Below are 27,421 nucleotides of genomic sequence, written 5' to 3'. Positions count from 1 at the left end.
TGCACAATTCCTGCCTGCTGGATCTCTCTCCTCTCCTCCCTACGGCTGCGGGATACAGTAATATTTGGTGCACGCCGAGGTGATCTGCACGCTGTGACGTGTCCTGCACGCTGCGAGCTAAGCCGAATTTCTCTAGAGGTAAGCTGTTTCCTTCCCCCCCCCGGACCAGGATGTCCGACGGGACTGAGAAAATGGCAAACAGCGGTTTAAAAACCGACGCTGTGCTATCAGTCTGGAAAGGTGTTATCAGTTCAATGAATGCCTCCGAGAACTCACTTTGTGAGTTATTAGACTGGGCCGTCCTACATGGCGTCTCCCTGAACGCAGACACCACCCTGGATTTTGGGCTGTGGCAGGAGATAGGCTGTGCTAACCGATGCGAGCTCCCATCTGGGGATTCAGCAGTGCTAGAATTATTATGCACTTGGCGGTCTATGTTCATTCTGCTGATAGACCTTGACTGTAACAATAAAGCTGGCTCGCCTGCCTCAGTGGAATGTGAAGGAGAGAGATCCAAAAAATCCGCCCCAGCTCCACGGGCAGAGCATGCCCCGGACCCTGCACCGGGTCACCTTGCGCTGCCGCAGGATCCCATGCCACCCGAGGGCACCACGCCAGCAGAGCAACTGGCGGGGGTGTGTGGGCAGCGAGGTGGCGTGCAGCCCGCCTTGCCGTTTGGCTCAGCGGCGGCCACCGCTTTTTCGGGGCCGAGGTTCGGGGGTTTCATGTCTTGGACAGCCATGGCGGCTCCTAGCCCGGCTGCGCAGGCGCCTGCCGCACCGAGGATGCCCGGATGGACGCCTTTGGCTGGCATAGTGCCAGATAGTACTGTGGAAAAGCAGAATGAAGCAATCGACCTTCTAATACAGCATCCGCCTTTGTTGACAGAGCTGCCGAACATATCACGGCAGCTATCGGAACTGCTCAGCTTGCAAAAGCAGCTGTTGCACCTGCCAGAGGTGCCCCACAGTGCGGGGCGCACTGTGCCTGTGCCTTCCGCGCCGCCTGAGGCCCCCGCGACAGAAGCGGCGAACCAGGAAGTGGCACGGCCAGCAGCTCCAAACCCAGAACCTGCGGTGGCGGTGGCAGACCTCTCGGCGTTATCCACCGGCGCAGAGCCAGCGCTCCAACCACCAACGGGGCCGAGACCAGCGACAGAAGCGATGGACGCGGCGGCCGCGCCCTGGCCGGCGGTGGCGCCGGGCGCGACCACAGCACAAGGGCCGGCGGCGGCTCTGAACAGTGCTGCGGCGCAGGAGACGGCTGCAGCACCGGAGACGGCAGCAGCAGCTTCAGCGCCAGATCGGTTGAGACCGGCCGAGGCAGCGTCCCGGAAAGAGGCTGCAGTTCAAACCACAGCGCAGCCGACTGCAGCCTGTGCTGCCAGTTTCTCTTCTGGTCAGTCCGTTCCTCCCTGCCCACGTTTGTTTGTTCACGGCACCTCGAAGTTGTCTTTAACCAACGATTCATCGTCGGGCAGTGAGGCAGAGGAGGCTTTGGCCCTGGGGCATAAAGCCGCTGTAGCCAGGAGGCGAAAGAAAAGGCTGCTCCAGTCTCACCCCTGGACCTTCCCGGACTGCACTGTGACAGTGCGCCCGACCCACAACAACCGTTTCTGGGAGTCGCTTAAGATGCAGGCTCTGGAGGAGGGCGATTGGGATTTACTGGAAACACTGGGAATGCCAAGCAGATTTGAGGATCCTGGGAGTACTCAGGAAGCTGTTACACTGCATCCACAGGCTGTGCCAGTAGTTCAGGATGGTAGTGACACCCTGAAAGGGGAGATCCACGCTTTCCCAGTGTATAAGGCTCTCCCAAATTCAGGCCAGCATGATAAGCATGAGGTAATTGCCTGGAAGGTTGCACAGGACCTGCAATACAAGGTTGCACAACATGGTCTCGGTTCTGCTGAGGTTATGCAAATAATAAGGGTGATAAATACAGATTTGCTTGCTCCATTTGATATCAGACACTTAGGTCAAATCCTATTTCAACCTGTACAATGTGCAGTTTTCGAGAATACCTGGAGAAAGCTGGCTGACAAGGCTGCATTAGGGAATATGCAGCTCCCTGCTGACAACCCTAGATGTGCAGTGGGAACAGATGCTCTTATGGGGACCGGTCCCTTCTCTGATCCCAGTATCCAGGGTACCTTTCCCTCTAGCATCCTGCAGCAAGCTCAACAGGTCGGCATGGCTGCCCTGTTGAAAACCATAGAGCTGTCTGCTCCTAGAAAGCGATATACTGAAATAATTCAAGGGAGATCAGAATCATACCTCTCTTTCGTAGAGAAAGTTGCTGCTTCTCTCAAGAAGCAGGTTGATGATAACGGGTTAAGGCTGTTGTTGTTAAGGCAGTTAATGAGAGATAACGCAAACGAGGAGTGCAGAAAAATCATAGATGCCTTGCCAGGAGAACCTGAGGTAACAGACATGGTTGAGGCCTGCTCTAAGGTGGGATCTGGGAACCAGAAAAGGTCTGCTTTGGCTGCGTTCCTGCAGCCTGTTCACACATCTTCTGGTCGTGAACCAAAGCAACCCAAACATGCGAAAAAATGGAAGCAGCCTAAGCCGAGCCAAAAAGAGAACACACCGATCCCCCAGTGCAAGAGGTGTGGCAGGCCAGGGCATTGCTCAGACTATTGTAGATCTCTGACTCATGCCGACGGTCTGCTGTTGTCAGGAAACTTCCACTGGGATGCAAGGAAGGGGAATTGCTCTCCGATGCAGTCGCTCCCCCAGAGAGCGGCACAGGTACAGGCAGAGGCCTACTCAGCCACCCTAGAGACAGCACCCAGGGATCAGATGGTTTTGACGTCCACACCTCAGCAGCAGTCATCTTAGACTCTAGCGGTATTTATAAGGTTCCCCTGGATGCATATGGACCCTTAGCCCAGGGATCCAGTGCGATGTTGGTGGGAAAACCTGATGTTGCCCATCAGGGAATCTTAGTGCACTCAGGAGGTATTGACGCGGACTTTAAAGGTCAGATTCATGCTATGGTTTCCACGCAAAAACGCCCTGTCACTATTCCTGAAAAGACCTGCCTTGCTAAATTAGTGCCTTTTAAGTCTTGTGTCCCCAGGATAGAACAACAAACTCACGGAGATAGCGGCAGTGGATCTACAGGACTTCCACAGGCCCTCTGGACTGCAGACATCTCTGACCAAAGGCCACAGATGACATGTACCCTCATCCTGCCGAACGCCCGTCTGCCCCAGATTCAGCTTTGAGGTTTGATTGATATGGGTGCTGATGTAACTATCATCTCCTTCTCTGCGTGGCCTCCCTCATGGCCTTTAGCCCCAGTGGGATCAGCCATCGCAGGATTAGGAGGAACCACACAGAGCTATTTAAGCAAATGGCCTGTGGTGGTGAAGGACTCAGAGGGACACACAGCTACAATTAGGCCTTATATCACTACCACTTCCCTTAACCTTTGGGGATGGGACGTGTTGGCAGCTTGTGGGGTACGGATTGGGACAAATTTTTGGTAGGGGTCACTGTGCGTAAGGGCTCACAGTATCCTACACTGCCTTTGAGGTGGTCGATTAACACACCAATCGAGTCAGACTCTGCTTAGTTAGTTGAATTAAGAGCTGTTATCATGGCTTTTCAACGATTCTCACAGGAACCTTTGCATTTGGTTACTGAGGCTGACTAGAAAAACTTTGTATACAATTAATCACCTTACAGTACCACAAAATTCAAATAATCCTGTTATTCTGAATCATTTTCTCTCATTGCAGTCTGCAGGCGAGAGAACTGCCCCGGGCAAAAGTCTGGGTGCAGAATTTACTCACTAACCAGTGGGAAGGCCTGCATGAGCTTATCGTTTGGGGTTGTGGGTATGCTTGCATTTCCACAGATACTGGGGTACGGTGGCTACCTTCAAAATGCGTTCGACCTGACCTACAGCACCAGAGGCAGAACAGGCAACCTCCAAATGATGACCAGAACGCCAACCATCCAAATGGCGACCAGAATGTAGATCATCAGCCTAATGACTCTTCTGATGATGACCAGGATGTCAACCATCAGGCAGATGGTCCTTCCACAAGCAGAGACTGAACTTTAAAATTCTTGTTATGGAGTCAGATAGTTAAAGCCTTAAGGACATATTTAGAATTAATAACTGATGTAGATTTCTATTTAGGATTAATAGTAGAGTTTTTCTCTTATCAAACAAAAAGGGGGAATTGTAGATACAAAAATGCTGCTAACAAGGATTTTCTTGCTATTTTCTAAGTCCGTGAGAGACTTTTCTCTCTCACAGAAGAGGTAGCAGGGAATGTAAACAACCAAGCCACCTGCAACCTTGAAAAGTCTTGTTTATGGTATAGTAGAAAATATTTTGACAATGGATGTTTTAGGATTTTAGCCAATCACCCCAAGGGGTGGCTGATCCTTTGTCCAATTAGACTATGAAGAAAAAAGTCTATAAAAGAGTTTGTAAAATAATTAAATAAATCAATCTTGCTGCACAATTCCTGCCTGCTGGATCTTCTCTCCTCCTCCTCCCTATGGCTGCGGGACACAGTGATATACCGTAGGAACCAGGCCTGCGGTAATAGAAGCCCTTCCTGTTAATCTTTGCATTCCTTGCCAGGTTCAGTTCCAGCTTCACCTTGGCGTTTCTCACTCTCTCCCTATGTTGGGGTTCCTCCCCTGCCATGGAGCCCTGGGAGAGGGGCCCTGGGGGGGAGACACGGGGTCTCCCTGCCCCTGGTCAGTCTCATTCCCCATTGGTTGGTTTGTGTTCCCCTGTGTGGCCAAGGACCCTTGGGTCCCGTGACCGGGGAGTTCCTGAGCTGAGCCCCGGCCATGCGGCTGGAGAAATAAACATCTCTGAAACATCTACCACGAATCTGTCCATATATACTTCGGTTTCCACGGGACTCCTGGTTTGAAATATACTTGTTGCAGTAATCCCCGCTGCAACATCCCTACACTATCAAACTTCATCTCTATATTCTTCCCAGGATACCCATCCTAGCTTAAACTGCCTATGCATTTGCTTCTTTCCCTTTAGTTTGACCAGCAGATCCCTACTCAGCCATGCTGATCTCTTGCCTTCCTTGCCCAATTTCTTGATCCTGGGGTTTGTTAGCTCTTGTGCTCTATGGAAAACTTCCTTAAAGATCTGCCAGCTCTGTTCCACTCCCTTGACCCTGAGGGCAGTCTCCCAGGGGATCCCACTATCTCCCTGAAGACCTGAAAGTCTGCTTTCCTAAAATTCAGGGGCCTGACTTCTTACCTGACCCACATCCCTCAGGACTGTGAACTCCACCAGTGCATGATCACTGCAGCCCAGGCTGCCTCCAATCTTGATGTCCCCAATTAGTTCACTTGTGTCGGTGACCAACACATCCAGTAACACATCCCCTCTGGTAGGGCTGTCTATTACCTGGCTCAAGAAGTTATCCTCCATGCATTCCAGGAGTCTCCTGGATTGCCTACAGCTCGTCGTGCTACTTTCCCAGCAGATGTCAGGGTGGTTGAAGTCCCTCAGCAGTATGAGAGCCTGTGAATGCAATGCCTCCTGCAGCTGGAGCAAGAAGGCTTCATCAATAGGCTCCTGTTGATCAGGCAGCCTGTAGTAGACACCGACCACAAGGTTCCCTTTCTTGCCTCAGTCTCTGAATCTTACCCATAAGCTTTCGACCTGCTCGTGGCTGTTCTTCAGAGACAACTCTTCACACTCAATCCACCTCCTGATGTAGAGGGAAACCCCTCCATCTTGTGGGAACCTAGAATGCAGAGAATATTTGTCTGCCTGTTTTGAAAGGTTTTACCCCCCTGGACAATACTGTTTTTGACCTTTGTCCATGGGAAAATTTGCCTAGCCTCTGGGAAGAATTAGAATCTACAATGGTGTGAATTAGGTGATAGAATACTATGTGAGACTATCACAGGGTGAAAAATTTAGAGTTTTTAGGTCTATTTGCATAGTAAATAGATAGAAGTAGAAAACCTCAAAAGGGAAGATAAGTTGTAGTCAAAAGCTTCTTTCTCCTTCTTCACTAACTCCATATTTTGCAGCAATAGTGGTTCGGGATGATTGGATAAAGAATTCCGCAGTTCCTGTCTACATGATTTAGGAACTTGTTGTGATGCCATGAAGATTTTTGCCTTTTCTTTTATACCCCTGTTATACTTTTTTACAACTTCTGTATTCCTAGTGCTTTTTGCCTACATTCTTGGACTTGTTTGTCAAGCTAAGAGACTAAACATTTTAGAAGCTTCATAGCTAGGGATCAGTGTGCCCCAGACCCCAAGGTCCGCTCCAGAACACATTCTGTAAACCAAGATAGAACCATCCAGGGGAAGGTTCCTTGGGGAGGGGGGCTCACTTGAGCCTCTCATTGGGGAATCTTTGATAGATATGCTAATAAGTAAAACCTATAATGTTATACCCGATGTTGGGGAGAAGACACACACTCACACTGACACTGGGTGGGGTGCATCTCGATGCATTCGACCTGGACGTGTGCACCTAAGGATCCTTAAAATAAATACCAAGGTAAAATCCCTTTTCCCCTTCTAACCATGTATGACTCTTGATTTTAAGACCAGGAAAAGGCATCAGTTGCTGGCGACCACGAAGGGACCCTAAAGACCTTGAAACTCGCAGTCTTGGGTTGGAACACATCTTGCTTTGCCCCTCTCTTTGCCAGCAAATTACAGAGGGGCCGGAGCAACAATCTAAGACTGTGACCAGGACTTTAAGACCCAGCACGGAAAGGCAGAAGCACGGAAACAGGTGAGTGAAAAAGGGATCAATACTACCGAGACTGTGCTAGCACTAGAGAAGGAGATCTCCGAGGGGGTTGGAAAGGTTGGGGGCATAAAAGCCCACGAAAGGGGAAAGCTTAAACTTTTCCCCTGCAAACTGTGGAAAGGAGGGGACGCCCTCCGTGGAGTCCACAGGAGCCCAGAGGCTGCACCCCACGCAGCCGGAGTGGCTCAGAGGTTGGTTGGTTGGGACATCGGGAAGTTGTGGGTTCGAATCCTGTTGAGACCAGATTTTTGCGCACGCGCATTTACTGCTTGCTAAAACTAGTTGCTTTTTAGCATTTTAAAGTGCTGTTTTGAAGTGTTTGTGTAGTAACCTAGATAAACTGCCTGGGAAATCAGAATTCCAAGGCCAGATTGCAGGCTGAATTCTGGAGATAAGAGCTTCCCTCTGGGAGAGTTTTTCTGTCTGTGAGCAAACATGGGTGGTGTGAATGAAAAAATCCCTCCTAACAGCCCATTAGAACTGATAATAAAACACTGGAGATGGCTGACAGGGTGAAAAACTACTTTGGACACCCGAGAATTGATCAGACTGTCCACACGGGTCTGGCTGACTTTAAAATTAAGTCAAGGAAATTGGCCTCGCTATGGGAGTTTGGAAAGTAACATCATTACTGACCTGATGATAGAATTGAGATCATTATGTAGGTTTGATGAACTAAGATATGCAGAACTTTTTACTATGTATCTGAACAGGGAAGAAGCATATGTAATAGACAAAAGTAATATGGAAATGACTTTGAGGAGGAGAAAGAGAAAGAAAAAGCCACAGCAAGCTGACTCGTATACTAATACGGACAGAGAAATTGATACAACAGATACAGATATGGTAGCACCAGCTTTGCGCAATGGCGGGGGGTCTCCCCCCCCGTTCAATCGCCGGGGCAGCCCGCACGGGGGGCGGTGGGGGAGCGGTGGCTCCGCCTCCGCCGGCGGGGCAGCCCACACAAGTGGGGGTAGGGGAGCGGTGGCTCCGCCACTGCCACCGCCGCCGCCACCGGCGGGGCAGCCCGCACAGGTGGGGGCGGGGGATGGAGGAGCAGTGGCTCCCCCGCCGCCGCCACCGACTCCGCTGTCGAGGCAGCCCGCACAAGTGGGGGCAGGGGATGGGGGAGCGGTGGCTCCCCCACCGCCGCCGCCGCCGACTCCACCGCCGAGGCACCCCGCACAAGTGGGGGTGGGGGCGGCTCCGCCGCCTCTACCGCCATTGCCGCCGCCGCCCCCGCCTCCGCCCCCGCCGTCCCCGCCGCTGTCTGAGCGGGGGTAGGGGAGGGGGCGAGCGGCCGGCTCCAAGCCAGAGGAGCGGCGCAGGGCCCCCCCGCCCCTAGCCTCGTCAGGGGCGGAGGGCGGGCGCGGAGGTAAGAGAGATGCGGATTGGCCACCGCCCCCTGACCGCCCCAGAGGCAGAGAAGAGGCAGGTATGCCACCGCCCCCTGACTTTTCCAGAGGCAGAGAAGGTGCAGACTGGCCACCGCCCCCTGACCTTTCCAGAGGCAGAGACGGGGAAGGGGGAGGGGAAGGGGCAGGCTGGCCACCTTTCCCCGAGTACCCTGAACATGGAAGTGAAGGCAGAAATAGACACAGGCAATTGCAGCGGCATTCCCCAATACAGAGAAACGCAAGTTTCCGAGCCAGAGACAGGAAGAGCCGCTCTCTCTCCCCACCCTGCGGCGTGGCCAATGTTAAAGCTGAGGGCAGATGGGATGGCCCCAACCCAGGCGGCTCTTGCAGAGCTAGGGACGGGAGAAGCTGCTTGCAGCCCCTGCCTCCCTACCCCTCCACTGCTACAAAGAGCAAGGCAGTTCCTGATCAACATTCGGCTGGAACAAGTTTTAAAACCAATGAACCAATTTCAATTAAAAGCGAATGGGATCATTTTGATACAGATGGTTCTCACGGGGAGGTAGAAAAAGGGGCAGGATAACCCGAGAAGCTATGAGAGCAGTCAGTCCCATCGCTAAACACACAAGGTCCAAAACAGATAAAGCGGGGGAGGAAGAACTTGCATTAGAAGCACCTCTGAGACAGGCTGTGGGAAATCAAGGAGTCATTTATATAAAAGGCACCATTTTCCCTCGAAGAATTACAGCAGTGGAAAAACTCAATTGGGAAGTTCAGGGACAACCCAGAGAGAGTAGCTATGCGTGTAGAAATGGCCATAAAATCCCAAAACCCAGATTAGGGCAATCTAAATGTTATGCTAGATGAATTATTGAATAAAACAGAGAAAGAAATAGTCAACAAAACTGCTATATCTGCTATAGAAACTCAAATTGCAACTGGGAGTCTTCAAGGGTCAGTTAATGATATCTATCCCCTAGCGAACCCTAACTGGGATCCTAATGTCCTAGAACAGATGGAAAAGCTGAAGCGATACCAAAAATAGGTGGTTGTTGAGTTAAAATGTGCTGTTCCTAAAGCAGTGAATTGGGCTAGGTTATATGAGATCAAACAAAATCCAAATGAGACCCCCACAGAGTTTCTAAATAGGCTTAAAGAGGCTGCACAAAAATACACTACCTTAGACCCTGACTCACCTGAGCAGCAGATCCACCTGGCTTACCTGTTTATAAATCAGTCTGCTAATGACATAAAGAAAAAGCTGCAAAAGATAGATGGGCCACCGGACATAAGTAAATTGTTGAATGTAGCCTGGAAGGTATACCAGAACAGAGACTTAGCAGACAAAAATAAACACCATAAACCCCACTACAAGAAGTATGATAAGGAAAAGTCATTTGAGACATCAAAAAGGGGTCCCCCTTTTCCCCTATCTGAGGACCAATATGCAATTTGCAAAAAACGGGGGCACTAGAAAAATGAGTGTCCATCACGAGCAGAAAAGAAGCTCCCAGTTTCAGAACTAACTGTAAATACGGACTGACAGGGACCGAAGGTAACTACCCCAGCAGAGCCTTCGGTTGTAGCTAAGCTGGGGAATGATGATGTTGAATTTCTGGTTGATACAGGGACAACATATTCTGTGTTAAATACTTTAAAAGGTAAACTGAATCAAGACACTGTGGATGTGATTGGAGCTACAGGGGTAAGTGAAACAAGGCCTTTTTTCCAACCTTTAAAATTTAAATTGGGAAAACACTGGGTCACTCACCAGTTCCTGTATATGCCAAATTCCCCAATGCCATTGTTAAGCAGAGATTTATTGGAAAAATTGGAAGCAGAATTTAAGTTTTCAAAGGAAGGAAGAATGAAATTTATAATCCCAGAATCTAAAATTATCGAAGCAGCTGCTATACTTGTACAGGAATGCCATGGAAAAATTCCCAAGGAAGTTGAAGAGGCTGTCATTCAAATAGTGTGGGCCAATGATTCTCCTGGGAAATCCAAAAAAGCTGAACCTGTGAGTATCACACTCAAAGCAAGGGCTACACCAGTAAAGCAAAGACAATATCCTCAGAAATTAGAAGCTCGTAAGGGATTAGTACCTGTGTGTCGCAGGTTCGGTTTGTAACCGGGCAGAAACACCAATTTAGTGTAGTGGTTTGGTCCAAAATACTCATTACTGTTTATCTGCTGTGAGATAAGAATTAGGAGAAATGCAAAGCAGGCACCAAACTTGAAAGAATATAAAGAAGTTTATTAACAGACCTAAAAGAAGGGAGAAAAGAAAAAAAAATTATACCACCTTCAGAACTCTCCTCCTCCCCCCACCTTCCTCCCTTCTCCCACTGACAATGTAAAAAGACAACCCTTAAGATGTTCAGTCTGTTTACCACTTCCATAATAACCTTGTTCAGTCCATTTAGAAAGAGAAGTCTCTTCTTGCTCATGTTATGAATGAAAACAGTATCACAACGAGACAGCCGCCCACTTCCAAATATTGTTCAGTCCATTTAGGAAGAGGAGTCTCTCTGCTTGCGTGTGAGTCCTTTCCCCCGACTTGCAGCTTTTCCCGCAACTGCTTTCGAGGGTCCACTCTTGAAGGTTTTTGGGGTACAATTTTAAGGTTGAGCTGTTCAGAAACAAAAACAGAGGCCCTTCTCCTTCCCTGGGAGCAAAGGGTCTTCATCATCTTCATCGTTAAGACTATCTCTGGGAACATCTCTAGGGACTGAGGTTTTCTCCTTTCCCGTTTGGAGCAAAAGTCCTCATCTGGTTCATCTCTCCCTGTCCAAACTTCTCATGAAATTACAGCTGCGACAGCATCTGCCTATCTCAGTGCAGGTGCTTTTGCTTACGAGTTGAACACTCCACCCCCCATATCTTCATGAAATTACAACAGGATACTCTGATATATCATAGCTTCACAACAGAATTTCAGCTTTAAGCATCTCCTCTCTCTCTTCCCTCAGGTTTTCAGCTCTTCACAGCAGTAAAAGGGTTAGTCTCACCTCGGCCTTGCAGCTTTGCAGCTGGAATGTTGAATTTTTCTTATCGCAGTGGAGAGGGGGGAGAGCTGAGCCGCTCCGGCTGCCCACGGCAAGGCAGTGGGGGGGGTTCCATGGCTGGAACACGTCCATGGCTTCAGGATGGCCGTGGCCCGGCCCGGCCTGGCCCAAGCAGGGCCTGGCCGGGCCCGCTGGCCCCCACACGGGGCCTGCAGCCACCTGTCCCAGCGCCGGAAACGAGAGAGAGCTTGGAGGGGGAGTTTGCCTATTCTTAAATGTGGATCACAGAGGTGGTCCCAACTTTAAGTGGCTCAGAGAATTGTCCATATTCAAACTGGCCAGCTGATAGGTTCTATCAGTTCCCAGAGGAAACTGTAAGCACCCCTTAGCAAGGACGTCCCTTCCGGGACTATGCTTGCTAACCTATGACACTGTGATTGAAAGGTTTCTCAAATTTGGGTTGTTAGTAGAATGTGAATCCAGGTACAACACACCAATCTTGCCAGTAAAGAAAGCTAATGGCAAAAGCTACAGGTTGGTACAAGATTTGAAAGAAATCAACAAGATAACAGAGGACATACACCCAGTGGTAGCAAATCCTTACACACTTTTGACAACGCTAACAAATGAATTAGGGTGGTTCACTGTTTTAGATCTCAAGGATGCCTTTTACTGCATTCCTGTGCATAAGAATAGCCAAGAACTTTTTGCTTTTGAGTGGGAAAATCCAGAAACAGGAAAGAAGACCCAGCTCACCTGGACAGTTTTACCACAAGGATTCAAAAACAGCCCGACCATATTTGGAAACCAGCTGGCAAAGGAGCTTGAGGACTGGAGGAAACAAGAACCAGGAGGAGCAGTTCTCCAGTATGTTGATGACATCTTGAAAGCGGCCAAGACACGAGATGACTGCATAGAGCTCACTGTAAGTCTGTTGAACTTTTTAAGCCAAAGTGGGTATCAGGTCTCGAAAGAGAAGGCACAAGTTGCCAGGGAAACAGTAGTATACCTGGGCCTGGAAATTTTCCTTAGACATCGACAACTCAGCAGAGAACGGAAAGAAGCCATCTGTCGACTTCCAGAGCCCCATACCGTAAGAGAGATGCAGGCCTTCCTGGGAATGGTAGGTTGGTGTCGCCTGTGGATATCAAACTACAGTATACTGGTGAGACCTTTATATGAGGTCCTTAAAACAGCTGAAAAGGGGACAATTATGTGGACAGAGAATGCCAGGGCTGCATTTAAACAGCTGAAACATTCCTTGATGTCAGCCCCAGCTCTGGGGCTGCCGGACTTGACTAAACCTTTTGAACTCTTTACACATGAGCGACTGAATGTTGCTCTGGGGGTACTGGCACAGCACCTTGGAGACCAGCGAAGAGCTGTGGCCTATTTCTCAAAACAACTAGACAATGTAGCCCAGGGTTGGCCAGGATGCTTGAAAGCTGTGGCAGCAACAGTCCTTCTGATACAGGAGGCCCATAAATTCACCCTTGGGCAGCACATTGTCGTGTATGTACCCCATGCAGTGATAAATGTGCTGGAGCAAAAGGGGAGACACTGGCTCTCCCCTAGCAGAATGCTCAAATACCAATCTGTGTTGTTAGAACAAGATGATGTTACTCTAAAGAGAACTTCTGTGGTAAACCCTGCAATGTTTTTATCATCCACATTACTTAACAGTGTGCCTGCGCATGACTGTTTGCAGACACTAGAGGAAACTTATTCCATCAGACCAGACCTGAAAGATGTTCCTTTGAAAGAGCCAGACTGGGAATTGTACACTGATGGGAGCAGCTTCATGAGAAACGGTAGGAGAATGACCAGTTACGCTGTAACCACCTCAGATAAAATCATTGAGGCAAAAGCCTTGCCTCCAGATGTATCATCACAGAAAGCTGAACTCATTGCACTAACGAAAGCTCTAGAACTGAGCGAGGGGAAGAAGGTGAACATATGGACTGATTCCAAATATGCCTTCAGTGTTGTTCATGCCCACTGAGCTATTTGGAAGGAACATGGCCTGCTGACTGCTCAAGGTAATGAGGTTAAGCATGCTAAACAGATTCTTGCACTTTTACAGAGCATTTGGAAGCCTACGGAAGTGGTTATCATGCATTGCAAGGGTCATCAAAAAGGGAAAACAGCCCCTGAACTGGGAAATCGTTTTGCTGACAAAACAGCCAGGGGGATTGCAGAAAAAGGCATTTTTGCAGTGGTACCACAGAAAGAGATAGATTTGTCATCATTTACCCCAAAATACGATCAGAGGGATCACAAATTAATTAAGTTCCTTAAGGCTGAAATCAAAGAAGGTGGGTGGGCTGTTACCCCAGTAGGACAAGTCGTAGTTCCACCCCTGATCCTTCGGGAAATAGCCCAACGAGAGCATGAAAGTACCCACTGGGGAACAGAAAATCTTTTAAAACATTTGAAGAAAGTAGTGATAGGGAGAGGAATGACTGATATTGTACAATCTGTAACAAGCAAGTGTGAAACCTGCTGTAAAAACAACCCTGACACAAGCAGGAGAGTTGTGTTAGGAGTGACAAAGACAAGAGATCTCCCAGGAGATTATTGGCAAATAGATTTTGCTGAGATGCCACGCAAAGAGGGATGCAGGTATATACTGGTACTGGTTGACACCTTCAGTGGATGGCCTGAGGCTTTCCCCTGTCGCACCAACACAGCAAAATAAGTAGTGAAAGCTTTGCTCAATCATATAATACCAAGATTTGGGGTTCCTTTGGGAATGTCATCAGATAGGGGACCACATTTTGTTGCAACAGTGGTTGGGGAAGTTAGCAAGACTTTGGGACTTACCTGGGACCTGCACACACCATACAGGCTCCAGGCAAGTGGCAAAGTTCAACGCATGAATGGGACCCTCAAAACCCAGATTTGCAAGATTTGTCAAGAGACATCCATGACATGGGTTCAAGCCCTGCCTATAGCCTTGCTGAGAGTCCGCATAGAGCCAATGCGAAGGGACAACATCAGTCCCTATGAAATATTATATGGCAGGCCATACCAGGTTCCACATATCCCAGGGGAAATTCATATGAGAGGTAAAAATGATTTGTACAAATATTTAATGGCTCTGAGTTCCACTTTGCAGAAGCTCCAGAGATTCGTCGTGTTATCCAAACCAATAGGATTGGACACATCTGCTCATCCATTCCAGCCTGGAGACTGGGTCTACATCAAGTGGTGGGACAGCGACCCCTTGCAAGCCAAGTGGAAGGGACCATTCCAAGTTTTGCTGACCACTTTTACTGCGGTCAAGGTTGCTGGCAAGGGACCGTGGATTCATTACTCCAGGGCAAAGAAAGCTTCTGCTCCCGAAATCACCAAGAAGACAGAGACTGATACAAACTAGAAAGATGCAGTTTAAACTGTTTTTTACATGTTTGCTGTTTTCCCAACTGGTAACCATGGTTCCGGGTTCACCTCATGATTTGCATAAGACTGGTCCAAAAAGTGTCCAAAATTCTTAATAAGAGCAATTGCTAGATCTGTACTCAGTTACCGCCCCTAGATGAGAAGGGTCACTGGCCATTGATTGGCATTTTAATAGAAGAATTAAGAAAGATTTGGATGAAATTTGGAAGGGAACTCAAATTCTACATGAAGTAGCTTCTAGAAATAACACCTTAACTTTTGATCATATTTTTGATACCCTCACCTCATGGTTACCAAACTAGGCCTGAGTAAAAGAAATATTCATAATAGCTGTAATTGTAGTTATTATCTGTGTAATTTCCTGTGGAGCAGCCAGTTGTGTAAACCGGTTCTGCAGGTAAAGAATAGAGTAGAATAGAGACTAGAGAAGGTAGAGTTTTGTTAGTCTCTAAAAGGGGGGAAATGATGCCATGAAGATTTTTGCCTTTTCTTTTATACCCCTGTTATACCTTTTTTACAACTTCTGTATTCCTAGTGCTTTTTGCCTACATTCTTGGACTTGTTTGTCAAGCTAAGAGACTAAACATTTTAGAAGCTTCGTAGCTAGGGATCAGTGTGCCCCAGACCCCAAGGTCCTCTCCAGAACATATTCTGTAAACCAAGATAGAACCATCCAGGGGAAGGTTCCTTGGGGAGGGGGGCTCACTTGAGCCTCTCATTGGGGAATCTTTGATAGATATGCTAATTAGTAAAACCTATAATGTTATACCCGATGTTGGGGAGAAGACACACACTCACACTGACACTGGGTGGGGTGCAACTCGATGCATATGACCTGGACGTGTACACCTAAGGATCCTTAAAATAAATACCAAAATCCCTTTTCCCCTTCTAACCGTGTATGACTCTTGATTTTAAGACCAGGAAAAGGCATCAGTTGGACATTGGTAAAAAAGTGAAAATATCTTGTGTTTTAAGCTTTCATTGGGTAATTAACCTTTAAAAAGGCTGTGAGATCTTGATAAGTTGTCTTCTTGCTGCATTCTCTGCTCTGTTCTATATCTTGGCCATATCAGTGGCTTGTACTCCTTAGATAAGAATTAATAAACACCTATCTGGAGACTGAGAAGCATGAAGTCCCATTCGCCTCCTTTTTTCTGCTGGCAAAAATCTGAACGTCTCCCCCATCAGGGAAGACAACAATTAATGATGCGGACAGCGTTATGTGGTGCCCCTGTGTAATGCTTCACTAAGGAAGAGCTAAGCCAGGAGATATCGGACAGCAGCGAGCCAGAGAAAGAAAAAAAAACGCGCGGTCAGCTTTGAAAATCCAGGATCTCCTGACCTCGGTGCACAAGGAACAGGAGGAGCCGTGAGCTGCTGGACGGAACATGGACCAGGACTTCAAAAGCCGGTAACAACACCTAAAATCTGGTGAGCTGTCCAAAACTAGACCTATAAACAATAATGGGAGGGAGTCTCTCAAAATCACAGGCAAATGTAATTAATAACTTCGAGATTCTGTCTCGGAAGCATCCAGTACCTGTTTCCAGGAAGGAACTAGAGGATCTGTTGTGCTCGATAAAGGAGGAGTTCCCTTATGCTGTATTAGGAGACCTATTCGTACCATCCTTCTGGGAAAATGTTAATACTACTCTATACCATATGGCAACTCTAAGAGATTAATTATCTCTGAGGCTACTAACACCTGCTCGGGTGATCTATGAACTAATTAAGACGGCAGCGTTTCCTACTTCCCCTAAACAGGACGTTTTCCAAAACCCCTTATTACTCCAACGCGTTCCCCTGGGATCTGGGACCTCTGAAACCACCGCGGAGCGTGCACAGGAATCTGTGCAGGCGACAGAAGGTTGTAAAACCTCGCTCGCAGCCTCGGGAGTCCCCGGGACGGACATAAAACCCGGTGTTCGCGTAAAGATCCCCGCGAGTCTAAGCAAAGGCGCTTATTCCTCCCTGCGGACGCCACAGGCGGCGGGCGGGTGGGGCGCGGCTACGGCGCAGACAGAAAAGTCTCTTCCACCGGATCCAAATTTAAAGCTTTTAATTGATCCAAAAGAGGAGGATGATACAGTGCTTTTGAGTTTTTTCCACTCGAAGGTGAACGGGGGAGGATGGGGTATCCCCTGCCTGCTCCGGGGAAGCGGAGCTCGCCCCTGAAGGCGTGGTTTCCCCGCCCCTTCCAGCCCGAATCGCGGCAGAGTCATCCGTAGCGATTCAAACGGCGCAAACCCGTACCCGTCGATTCGGGGGTCCTCCCACCAGACCAGCCATGCGCGCAGCCAGGGACGGTCCCGGAGTCAGCACCCATCCCTCCTGCCGTCCCAGCGCGGCCCGAATCCATCTTTACTTCCGCGTTTGAATTGCGCGCCGGCTTCTGACGTCATCGCGCCCGCCGCAGCCGATTCCGCTTTTGTCCCTGGTTTAGAACATCCCGCTCCCGCGCCTGCGCCGTATGACCATAGCCCAGCCATCCCCAGAAGCCGCGGTTACCCCGGTAACAGCGATCGGCTTGACTGCAGCCGTTTTTCGGCGGAACCCACCCCCACCCTTGACTCCAGCCACGTCCCCCGCCACACCCCCGGTCCCGGCTGCCCCCCCCCCCTCCACGCAGGTGCAGGAAGCAGGCGGCACAGCCGTGGCACCGGCTTTGCCCATCGGCACTGCACCTACAGCCAGCAGTACGATTCCAACGGCAACCGCAACCCCACCGGTCAAGCCCTCAACTGCTGCTGCTTCAGCCTTCAGCCTTGCATCGTCTCAGCCTACGTCTGCAGCGCAGCCAGCCTCTACCATCCCACCAACAAAGCCATCTGCTATTCAGCACCACACTGCAGCAGACCTTCAACCCACTGGATCGGCATGACAACTGCAAAATGTTAAACCTTATGTTACATACAGCACAGGACAATTAAACACTATTCTATCTCCACAAGAAACGAAGGACTTTTTTCAATCTGTTTTAACTCCTTATCCAGAACAACAAGATCAGGCTTATATCATCCCTGTTATAAGGGAAGTCTCGGACTGAGACGTCATTTCAAGCACATTCTCCACAAACTTCTCACGGATATTTATCTGAACCTATGGGACTCTTTCCACCTGAAGTTCCTGTTCAACATCTCAGTTGCGAGGATATGGTGACTGTCACAGCTTCAGAAGGCATTCCTATATCTTCTCAAGCCTCGTATTATTTTTCTACCACAGGCAGTGCAGTTCCAACTTTTTGCATGCCTGTTTCAAAACTTCACTTTCAACAACAACTACCCTCGAGTGCCTCATCACATCACCTTCGTTTTCAGGTTTCAGATGACTTCGTCTGTCGTCTTTTTTTCCAACTCAGAGAATGTGCTAGAGATTCAACCTCAACAGGTTGGAGCACTGGGTCCCCATCCCTCAAATTTCCCGCATGGTGGCAGGTCCCCACCCACATCCACTGTACATACTCCTCCCATATCTACATCATTGCCACCTGAGATGGCAAGTTCAGCCAATCCTCCCTTGTTCCCTCACAGTGCACAACCACAGATACCCTTCCCTATTCCTCATCCAGGAGGGGGAGGAGAAGATGGACTGCATGGATTCTTCAGTCAAGAAGAAACTGCATCCAGGCAAGTTACAAATCCACAGGATACTGTTATGGATTTGGTTCCATTCAACATATTCATCCGGTTCATCAGACTGGGCACGTATTAGGAAACAAGGACTCAAAGAGAGAGACTTTACTATGGCAGAAACAGATAGCATTGTAATGCCAGTTACATATGCCAGACAAAATCAAAATCCTGCATGGCCTCCTTTGAATCATCAAGTCATGATAGAAGCATGCAGTAAGGTGTGCACACCTCAGCATATTGCAACTCTTCAAGCAAGCATTATAGGACAAGAAATCAGAAAAAATTCTTAAAGCGCGAAATGAAGATCTTTCAAAAACCCTCGCAGCGCTTCGTTCGGATCTATAACAACTTAACTCCACAGAAGTAATGGCAGCAGAACTCTCAAGAAGGCCATGCTTCAGGTGTAGAAAATTTGGATACATCAAAAGATTTTGCCGTGAGTCTGCAGAGGATACAGGAGTACCGAATCACTGCGCAAGATACAGCGCTTAGAACCTGCTTCAACAATCTGCAGGATCTACAGTAAGCTCTTAGGAAAAAGCTATTGAAACAGGACAATTTTGGAGAACACCAATGATGGACTTGTTCCAGTTTTTGACTTGCTAAGAGGAGACTGTGACATCATGTCTCCCAGGACTCTTACTCCTGAGACTCAAAAGGCTCTTGACAGAGTGGCAAATGCCAAATGCTCATTTTTTGGGAAATATAAAAATATTCATCTGCCAGTGGATATATTTTCCTATGCAGTATTTGCTTTCCTGCATATGGGAGAGATATTAGAACATACATGTCAGCATTTTCTGCAAGCATTTGCATCATTAGGTGTACTTTAGAAGATAAAAACAAACAATAGTCTAGCTTATATAACAAAAGAGCTACATTAATTCTTAATGAGTTAGGGTGCACATCACTCCTCATTCTCTTACAGGGTAAGCAATCATTGAAAGAACATACCAAACTTTAAAATTCCCTTTTGGATAAACAAAAAAAGGGGGGAGGCAGAGGCTACGCCTCAAATGCGCTTGAATAAAGCGCTGTATGTTTTAAATTTTTTAAACAGTTCGTTTGAAGAACCAAATTTGCCTATAATTAGACATTTTCCCAACATCATATAGGCAAAGTTAAAGGCAAACCCTTTGGTTTAGATCAGAAATCCAGAGACAGGGAAAATTGAAAGTCCATTTCAACTAATAACTTAGGGCAAAGGGTATGTTTGTGTCTTAACAGGTGCAGGACCAAAGTGGATTCCAGCAAAGAACTTGAAGCCTGGCTAGCTCAGTTGGTAGAGCACGCAGACGTGAATCAGTGTCAATACTGCTGTTGATGCCACAGACATCAGTTATCTTTCTGTGCAAGAATTGTGGACTGAATTTTATGCAAAAGTGTGAGAAAATTAAGGGTGTAAATTTTGTATGTAAGAGTGTGGTATAAGTTATGTTGCAGATCAGAGATTCCTATGTGGGATAAAGCTGTTGAACATGAAGCTCAATCAGGTATTACACTTGTGCCTTATCATCTCACTGATTGCCTTAAGCAATGCAGCTTTCCCAGTGAAACAACCAAAAGAAAATGTCTGGGAGACTCTAGCCAATGCATCAGGCCTATACACCATTTGTCTCACTGACTCAAGGCCAAAGAAACCATTCTCAACATGTTTGGTTGGTTTGCCAGCAGACAAATGGCCAATTTCAAAACATGCCCATCTGAAACTTCCACAATTCAGTTCAAATCCAGTGGAAAGTTGGGATGTTTGGATCAAATCCCTTCCGGAGGCTCCTTATGAACCTCAGGAATTGGAAATTCTTGGTTCAATAAAGATGGAGTTCTGTGTAATATTTAGTTCTCCAGGGTTGAAACAAAATAAAGACAAGATAACAGATGTCACTCCAAATTAAAAATTATATAGAAATGCAACATCTTGGTGCAATTCAACAGTAAGGATGAACACACTGTTCAACTGGGCTCCATTGCAATTGCCACAAGGGATCTTTCTCATTTGTGGGGACAGAATTTGGCCTGCAATTCCCTCAGATGTCAAAGGCAGCTTTGGAAAGCTTTCTTTGCTAACACCTAATGCAAAAATTATAAAAGAACATAAGAGTAGGGAGAAAAGATTTGTTGAGCAATATAAGTCTGATTGTAATGACAAATTTACAGCTTGGAATTTTGGACAAAGGTTTTCTGCAGCTCTCCTTTTACCTGGTGCTGTTGCAGGAGCAGCCTTAAGACAATTAGATCAATTAGGCTGTTGGCTAAGTAAGAACTCTCATGCTGTCTCTCTTGCACTGAGCGATATGTTAACTGATGTTCAGAGTGTGAGACAAGCGACTCTGCAAAACAGAGCAGCAATTGATTATCTTCTATTAGTGCATGGACATGGATGTAATGAATTTGAAGGTATGTGTTGTATGAATTTGTTGGATCATTCGGAATCCATCCATGAAAGTATACGGCAATTAGAGGATGGAATAGCTAAACTTGGAGAAGAAAGGGGATCTTTGTTAGACGATATATTCAATTGCTTTGACCTTACACCCTTATGGAGAAAAATTTTGAAGATAGGTTTGTATGTATTGATTATTGTTGTAGTTCTTTTAGTATGTGTGCCTTGTATACTTCATTGTGCTGGACGAGCCATGGACAAAGCTGTCAAAGAAGTGTTTTTGGTTCAAACAGGAGGGGGAGATGTGGGAACCTAGAATGCAGAGAATATTTCTCTGCCTGTTTTGAAAGGTTTTACCCCCCTGGACAGTACTGTTTTTGACCTTTGTCCATGGGAAAATTTGCCTAGCCTCTGGGAAGAATTAGAATCTACAGTGGTGTGAATTAGGTGATAGAATACTATGTGAGATTATCACAGGGTGAAAAATTTAGAGTTTTTAGGTCTATTTGCATAGTAAATAGATAGAAGTAGAAAACCTCAAAAGGGAGGATAAGTTGTAGTCAAAAGCTTCTTTCTCCTTCTTCACTAATTCCATATTTTGCAGCAATAGTGGTTTGGGATGATTGGATAAAGAATTCCACAGTTCCTGTCTACATGATTTAGGAACTTGTTGGACATTGGTAAAAAAGCGAAAATATCTTACGTTTTAAGCTTTCATTGGGTAATTTACCTTTAAAAAGGCTGTGAGATCTTGATAAGTTGTCTTCTTGCTGCATTCTCTGCTCTGTGCTATGTCTAGGCCATATCAGTGGCTTGTACTCCTTAGATAAGAATTAATAAACACCTATCTGGAGACTGAGAAGCATGAAGTCCCATTCACCTCCTTTTTTCTCCTGGCAAAAATCTGAACGTCTCCCCCATCAGGGAAGACAACAATTAATGACGCGGACAGCGTTACACCTCTCCTCCTTCCCCTGTCCCTTCTGAACAGCCCGTAGCCATCGATAGTTGCACTCCAGTCATGGTATTCATCCCACCAAGTTTCAGTAATAGCAACAAGGTCACACCTTTCTAGCAAGCACAGTGGCTTCCAACTCCTGTTTGTTGCCTATGCTATGTGCATTGGTGTTTCCCTATTGGCTTTTATTACCTCAGGAGTCTTTGGCTTGTTTCTGTAAGACTGCAAGTGTACTCCAGTGTGGCCAGCACGTCAGAGTCAGAAGCAGAGAACCGTCACTTGCACTCTGCCCCTCTAACCTTTGCCTCTCATCCAACAGTTTGCTGAGGACAAGCCTGATATTGTCCCTCTCCCCATCATATCTAGTTTAAAGCCCTGCCAATGAGCCCCACTAGTTCCTGGGCAAAGCCTCTTCTCCCTCGCTGAGAAAGGTGAGTCCCATGTGATGCCAGCATGCCTGGTGCTGCGTAGGCCATTCCATTGTCAAAAAACCCAAAATTATGGTGGTGACATCAGCCATGGAGCCACATATTAATAGACTGTGTTTCTTCAAATGTTGCTGCCTTCAACTGGAAGTATAGAAGAGAATATAACTTGTGTCCCAGATTCCCTTACCAACCGTCCCAAGGTCCTGAAGTCCTTTTTGATCACCCTTGGACTGTGTTGCCACTTCATCACCCCCTACATGGAAGATCAGTAATGGGTAGTAGTCCAAGGCCACATCAGGCTTGGAAGTTTCCTGGTGATGTCCTTAACCCAGGCCCATGGGAGGCAACACATCTCCCTATGGGTTGGGCCCAATTGGCATATTGGGCCCTCCAGTCCTCTCAGAAGGGAATCGCCTACAACTATAACCCATCTTTTCTTCCTCTTGGAAGTGGTTGTAATACAGAGTTGACCTTTCTCATTGTGGTGACACCTCTGGTGTAACCGGACCTACATCCTCTTCATCCTTTGGCCGCCCTTCCACATACAAAGCCTCCTACCTATTGTGCAGAGGCACCTGGGGTGTGAGGTGGATAAAGAAGGATTTTGTTTTCCACCCTGAGCATGGACAACCCTCCATTAACTCCTTTCTTCACAACTGGTATCTGCTCCTTGCTGTGGGATGAATAGAGAATTCCCATGACCTTGAATTATTTCTGGTGGCTGCTTCTGTCTCCAGGAGTTCAGAGTTTGGTCCCACCATTCTACCTCCCTTGATGATTCTCTAATACTCCTTAACCTTTCTATATCATCCCATTACAGCTCCCAGGCTGAGCAGGTCACATCTGACGCAACTGCTATCTCTGCTACAGTCCAGTGAAACGTTTAGGCATTCTCTACAGCCCGAAACCTGGATGACCATGTGGTTCTTTGGGAGCTCTGTCTGGAGCTCTGCATTTTTTTTGGTGAGCATAGATGATTTGGCTCCCCGCCAAGTGGACACCATACCTGAGCTCTCAACAAGGGCAATGACCACTAGCTGAGCTAACCGCTTGAGCTGCAGCATCTCAACGCCCCACCTGCATGAAGTACAGCATAAACTGATGCACCACATCTTTCTGATGTGCCACGTCCTGTTTGCCTGCACTGTTCGCCACGTTCTGGGCTGCTTGTGCTCCCTAGAGCTGTTTAAATCTCCCACGTTTCTCCTGGCTACTCCCCTCCCTCCCTATGACCTCATAGATGACCCCAACCTCCATTGTGCCACCTGCCACCAGATCATAACCTAGTAAAAAAAAAGGGAAATTGAGACTAGGAAGCAGGGAAGTGTTTGATTGAACTTGGGGAAGGTGGCAAAAATGTTGCTTCCCTGTTTGTTTAATTGTGGGAGTTTTTTCACATCAGTACCTGAATCAGTAATTGAGTTTGTATCGGTTGTCAGTAAATTAAATGAAATAGAATTTCCCAAATTGAAACTGTTTTGTCTGTGACAGTGGGCTGGTGACAAATTCCAATATTGCCCATAGCATTACTACACAATTCCTTTCTGACACACTGTGTTGGGTTTGTGTGGCAAGGTTTTGGTAGTGGGGAGGCTACAAGAATGGCTTCTGTGAGAAGCTGCCAGAAGCTTCCTCCACGTTCAGCAGAGTCAATGCCAGCCAGCTGCAGGACAGATCCACCGCTGGCCAAGGCCAAGCCAATCAGGAATGATAGTAATGTCTCTGTGATAACATATTTAAGAAGGAAAAAAAGTTATTGGACAGATGTAATTGCAGCCAGAGAAGAGGGGGTGAGAATATGTGAGAGGAACAGCTCTATAGACACCAAGGTCAGTGAAGAAGGAGGGGGAGGAGGTACTCCAGGTGCCAGAACTGAGATTCCCCTGCAGCCCATGGAGGTTAATGGGAATGCAAAGATCCACCTGCAGCCTGTGGAGGAAACCCACGCTGAAGCAGGTGGATGCCTGGAAGAGGGCTGTAACCCTGTGGGAAGCTCGTGCTGGAGCAGGCCCCTGGTAGGACTTGTGACTCTGTGGGGAACCCACGCTGGAGCAGGCTGTGCCTGAAGGACTGCACCCTGTGGAAGAATGACCCATTTTGGAGCAGTTCGTGAAGAACTGTTGCCAATGGGATGGACTCATGTTGGAGAACTTTGTGTAGAAGGAACACCATGCTGGAGCAGGGAAAGGACTCTTCTCCCTGAGCAGTGGCAGGAACAATGTGTGATGAACTGACAGTAAGCCCCATTCCCTGTCTCCCTGCACTGCTGGAGGGGAGGAGGGAGAGCTGGGAAGGAGGGAGGGGGAAGGTGCTTTTAAGATTTATTTTACTTCTCGTTATCCTTCTCTGATTTTGATTGGTAATAAATTAAATTAATATCCTCAAGCTCAGTCTATTTTGCCCATGATGGTATTTGGTGAGTAATTTCTCCCAATCCTTAACTCATGAACCTTTTGTTATATTTCCTCTTCCCTGTCCAATTGTGGAGAGTGATAGAATGGCTTGGTGGGTACTTGGTGTGATAGATAAATGTTATAATATTGGCTTTCTGCCAATGTTAAAATGAGTGATGTTAAAGTAGCTTTGTTATTGTAATAGATACACAATAGTGGCTTTCTACAAATAGATCCTATATGGATAATGTTAAAGTAGCTTTGTTATAAAGACATAATAGTGAAATAGCTAATATAGTTATGCTTGTGAACTGTCTGCTTGGTTGGATAACGTCCAACCAACGTGTGTTGAAGACCCCTACTACTGACATGCCAAACTATCAGCAACTACTGTCTGCAGAAACCATGGACCAAAGCCCACTCTGGGGATGATAATAAAAACTGACTAAAACCACAGCCAAGAAATGCGCATGCTCTAAAAAGGCGGATCCAAGGAGGAACCATGCTAAACAGTTCCTGGAACATGTAAATTAATTTAAGGAAAAGTTTGAATATGCATAATTGATTATGAATATGCATTAGGCTGATGCAATAGGACTGGTATGTAAAGGGTGTCTCCGAAATAACGTGTGCTCTTGGCTGAGTGCCAAGGCACCCGGCGCCGTGAATTTTGCTTTATTATCTTTGTCCCTTATTGTCCTTTATTAAACTTTTAAATCCTAACAGGAGAGTGAACCTCGTTTTTCACATTGGCATCCAGCCAGGGTCAACTACACACATCTAAGGATAGCTAAATAGATCCAGGATAAGCATGCACTTCTGCATGCCTATTTACACTCCCGATGCAGCAGACTTGTAATTATTTAAGAAAAAGAAAAAAAAGTTTAATCACTTCTCACTCACATCTTTGCACCTCTTCACTGGTTTCATTTTATATTTTACACCACACAGCGCGAAGAAACTACACGTGTATGAGGTCCAAGCAGATTCGTTTCTCCGTAAATTGATTCTGTAAACTGATAGTCAAATGCCCTTCCCCCAAGAACCCGGAGCGCTGAAACTAGGCACGAACCCTGCAGTTGGAGGCTCTGGCAACGTAGAATGCCCCAGCGGTGGGAGTCACGCGTGCTTCCACCCAATGTTTGGTCTAGCAACGGAAATCCACGCCCCTGGTACATGCGGCTGAAGCCCCCCTGCCGGAGGAAGGAGCTCATGAATTCCCATACAAACTCAGCAGAACAAGAAAACAGCATGACAAATAGTACGGGGAGAAACGTACCTGCCATTCGGACAGGCGCTGGATAGATGTAAGAGTGAATTCCCGTTCCTCATCTTCCTCAACCGAGCCAAGACCCTGAAGGGAGGAAAACCACAACGCCATCTTCACCACAAACTACACAATACTGACTGAGCCTCCCCAACCCTGAACCGGATGTTCCTGTTGCTTGAGGTCGTTACGAGCTTCCCCGGAAATGACACTACACACTACCCCCAACGACAGACGTTAGACAGAGCTGTCCCTCCCTCTTCCGAGCTAGGGGAGTCTCGATTCCCTCTGACATGGGAGGTTGAGGTGTGTCGCAAATGAGTTTTTAAAGGTCACTTAAAGAATCACCGGCAATGGTATCGGCAAAAGCAGGTTTAATACAAAAGTGAAAGCACCACAAAGTTCATTGTCAAGGTTCACTCTACTATTTACTTGAAGGTTAAAGCACACAGAGAAAAAACAAACTAAAATCAATCAGTCTAAAACCAGTATCAACCCAAAAATTATCTATGGGGAGGCTGCAGCAGGGCGGGGGGGGGGGGGGGGGGGGCGGGGGAGGGGGAAGGATAGGAAAGGGTAAGGATAAAAAGGAATAAGGGAGAGCCTTCCATTGAGACACAAGGTCCAGTGTGGACTCCCTTGTGTCAGGAAAATTAATCCACAAACACCAGAGGTTTATGTCCAAAAAGGAGACAGAGGAGTCCTGTTACTGTATTCGAATAAAGGGAGAGGCCATGGGGCATTCCCCTGGGGTCTCTCAAATTTTTGGAGGGCGCAGCCTCCTATTTATCCTAATTTCCCGACTGCATTTCCCTCTCTCTTTCCCCATTGGCTGATGTACTTGAGAGGTACAGACTTCCTGAAATGCCTAATACCTAAGATTCCCTTCTAATGTATAAGCCCCCCTTATTTTAATTCTTATGGAATTTATGGTTCTTCCCATTGTTTCTTTCATCTCTCAATATCCAATTTCATTTATCAGCAGACCTATAGTTTATTTGTAAAGAAAAATCTCTTTCTTTCCATTCATCAATCAGTGGAATCCTTCCCATTGTTTCTTTTATCTCAGTGCTAGTTTTATCTTCCAGCAGGCCTACAGCTTGTTTGTAAAGACAAGTCCCTCATTCCTTTCAATCCCTCCTCTTTTATTTTTTTAATAATTGTCTTTACAAACTTTAGTTATCACTGACTTAATTTTCTGTTCTTGGGTCTTTTTTGGCTTTGCAATTATTTGCAGTGACATCATTTTCTGTCCTTTTGTAGCCATCTCTGGATCTGTAGGCATGGCTACTACCTGCATCCCTTTGATCACATGTTGAATAAGTTGCACTAAGCAAGGGATCATGCATGGTAAAAAGATTAGAGTTGCTACAGCACTTAAGAGAAAAAAGCATTTGTTTAACTCATAGTTCACCAGGTAACCACAAAAACATGTCCCATTCCCATCCTTTCCACATTTGGACCAGTACATGTGTTAACTTTCTTATTCCTTTTATTATTTGTTTCATCACTTTTATATTGTCATCTATTTGCAAACAGCAGTTTGAGTCATTTATTTTTTTACACACTCCTTCTTCTGCTAATAGATAAACTCAAAGTCCAGTCACAAACACTTTTTCCCACGTGTTGGGTGGAGTCGCGGGAGACAAGCACTCAAGGCATGATGTTCAGCAAGTCTCGATTTATTTTTCAAAACTACACTTACTTATAGTACCTTTAATTAGCTCATACATATTGCAAAAGTTGAGCTCCTTATTGGCTGGAGCTATTCCGTGGGATCTGCAAACACGGTGGTCTTATCTTCCTCTT

General features: G+C 46.9%; 1 protein-coding gene across 1 annotated transcript in view; it reads right to left on the bottom strand.

Annotated features, from left to right (window-relative positions):
- LOC309584558 (hsp90 co-chaperone Cdc37-like 1) overlaps positions 1 to 25,754 on the bottom strand; it is a 70,726-nt gene extending 44,972 nt beyond the window's left edge. The window contains exon 1 of the mRNA XM_082300617.1: positions 25,625 to 25,754. Within this exon, the coding sequence (XP_082156743.1) occupies positions 25,625 to 25,726 (102 nt within the window). The 5' untranslated portion in view covers positions 25,727 to 25,754. The remainder of the gene's footprint in view (positions 1 to 25,624) is intronic.
- Between the last annotated feature and the right edge of the window lie 1,667 nt (positions 25,755 to 27,421).

This window comes from Coloeus monedula (assembly GCF_965178545.1).
Source record: "Coloeus monedula genome assembly, chromosome: W".
Taxonomy (NCBI): domain Eukaryota; kingdom Metazoa; phylum Chordata; class Aves; order Passeriformes; family Corvidae; genus Coloeus; species Coloeus monedula.
This window is presented reverse-complemented; position numbering and strand designations above follow the sequence as displayed.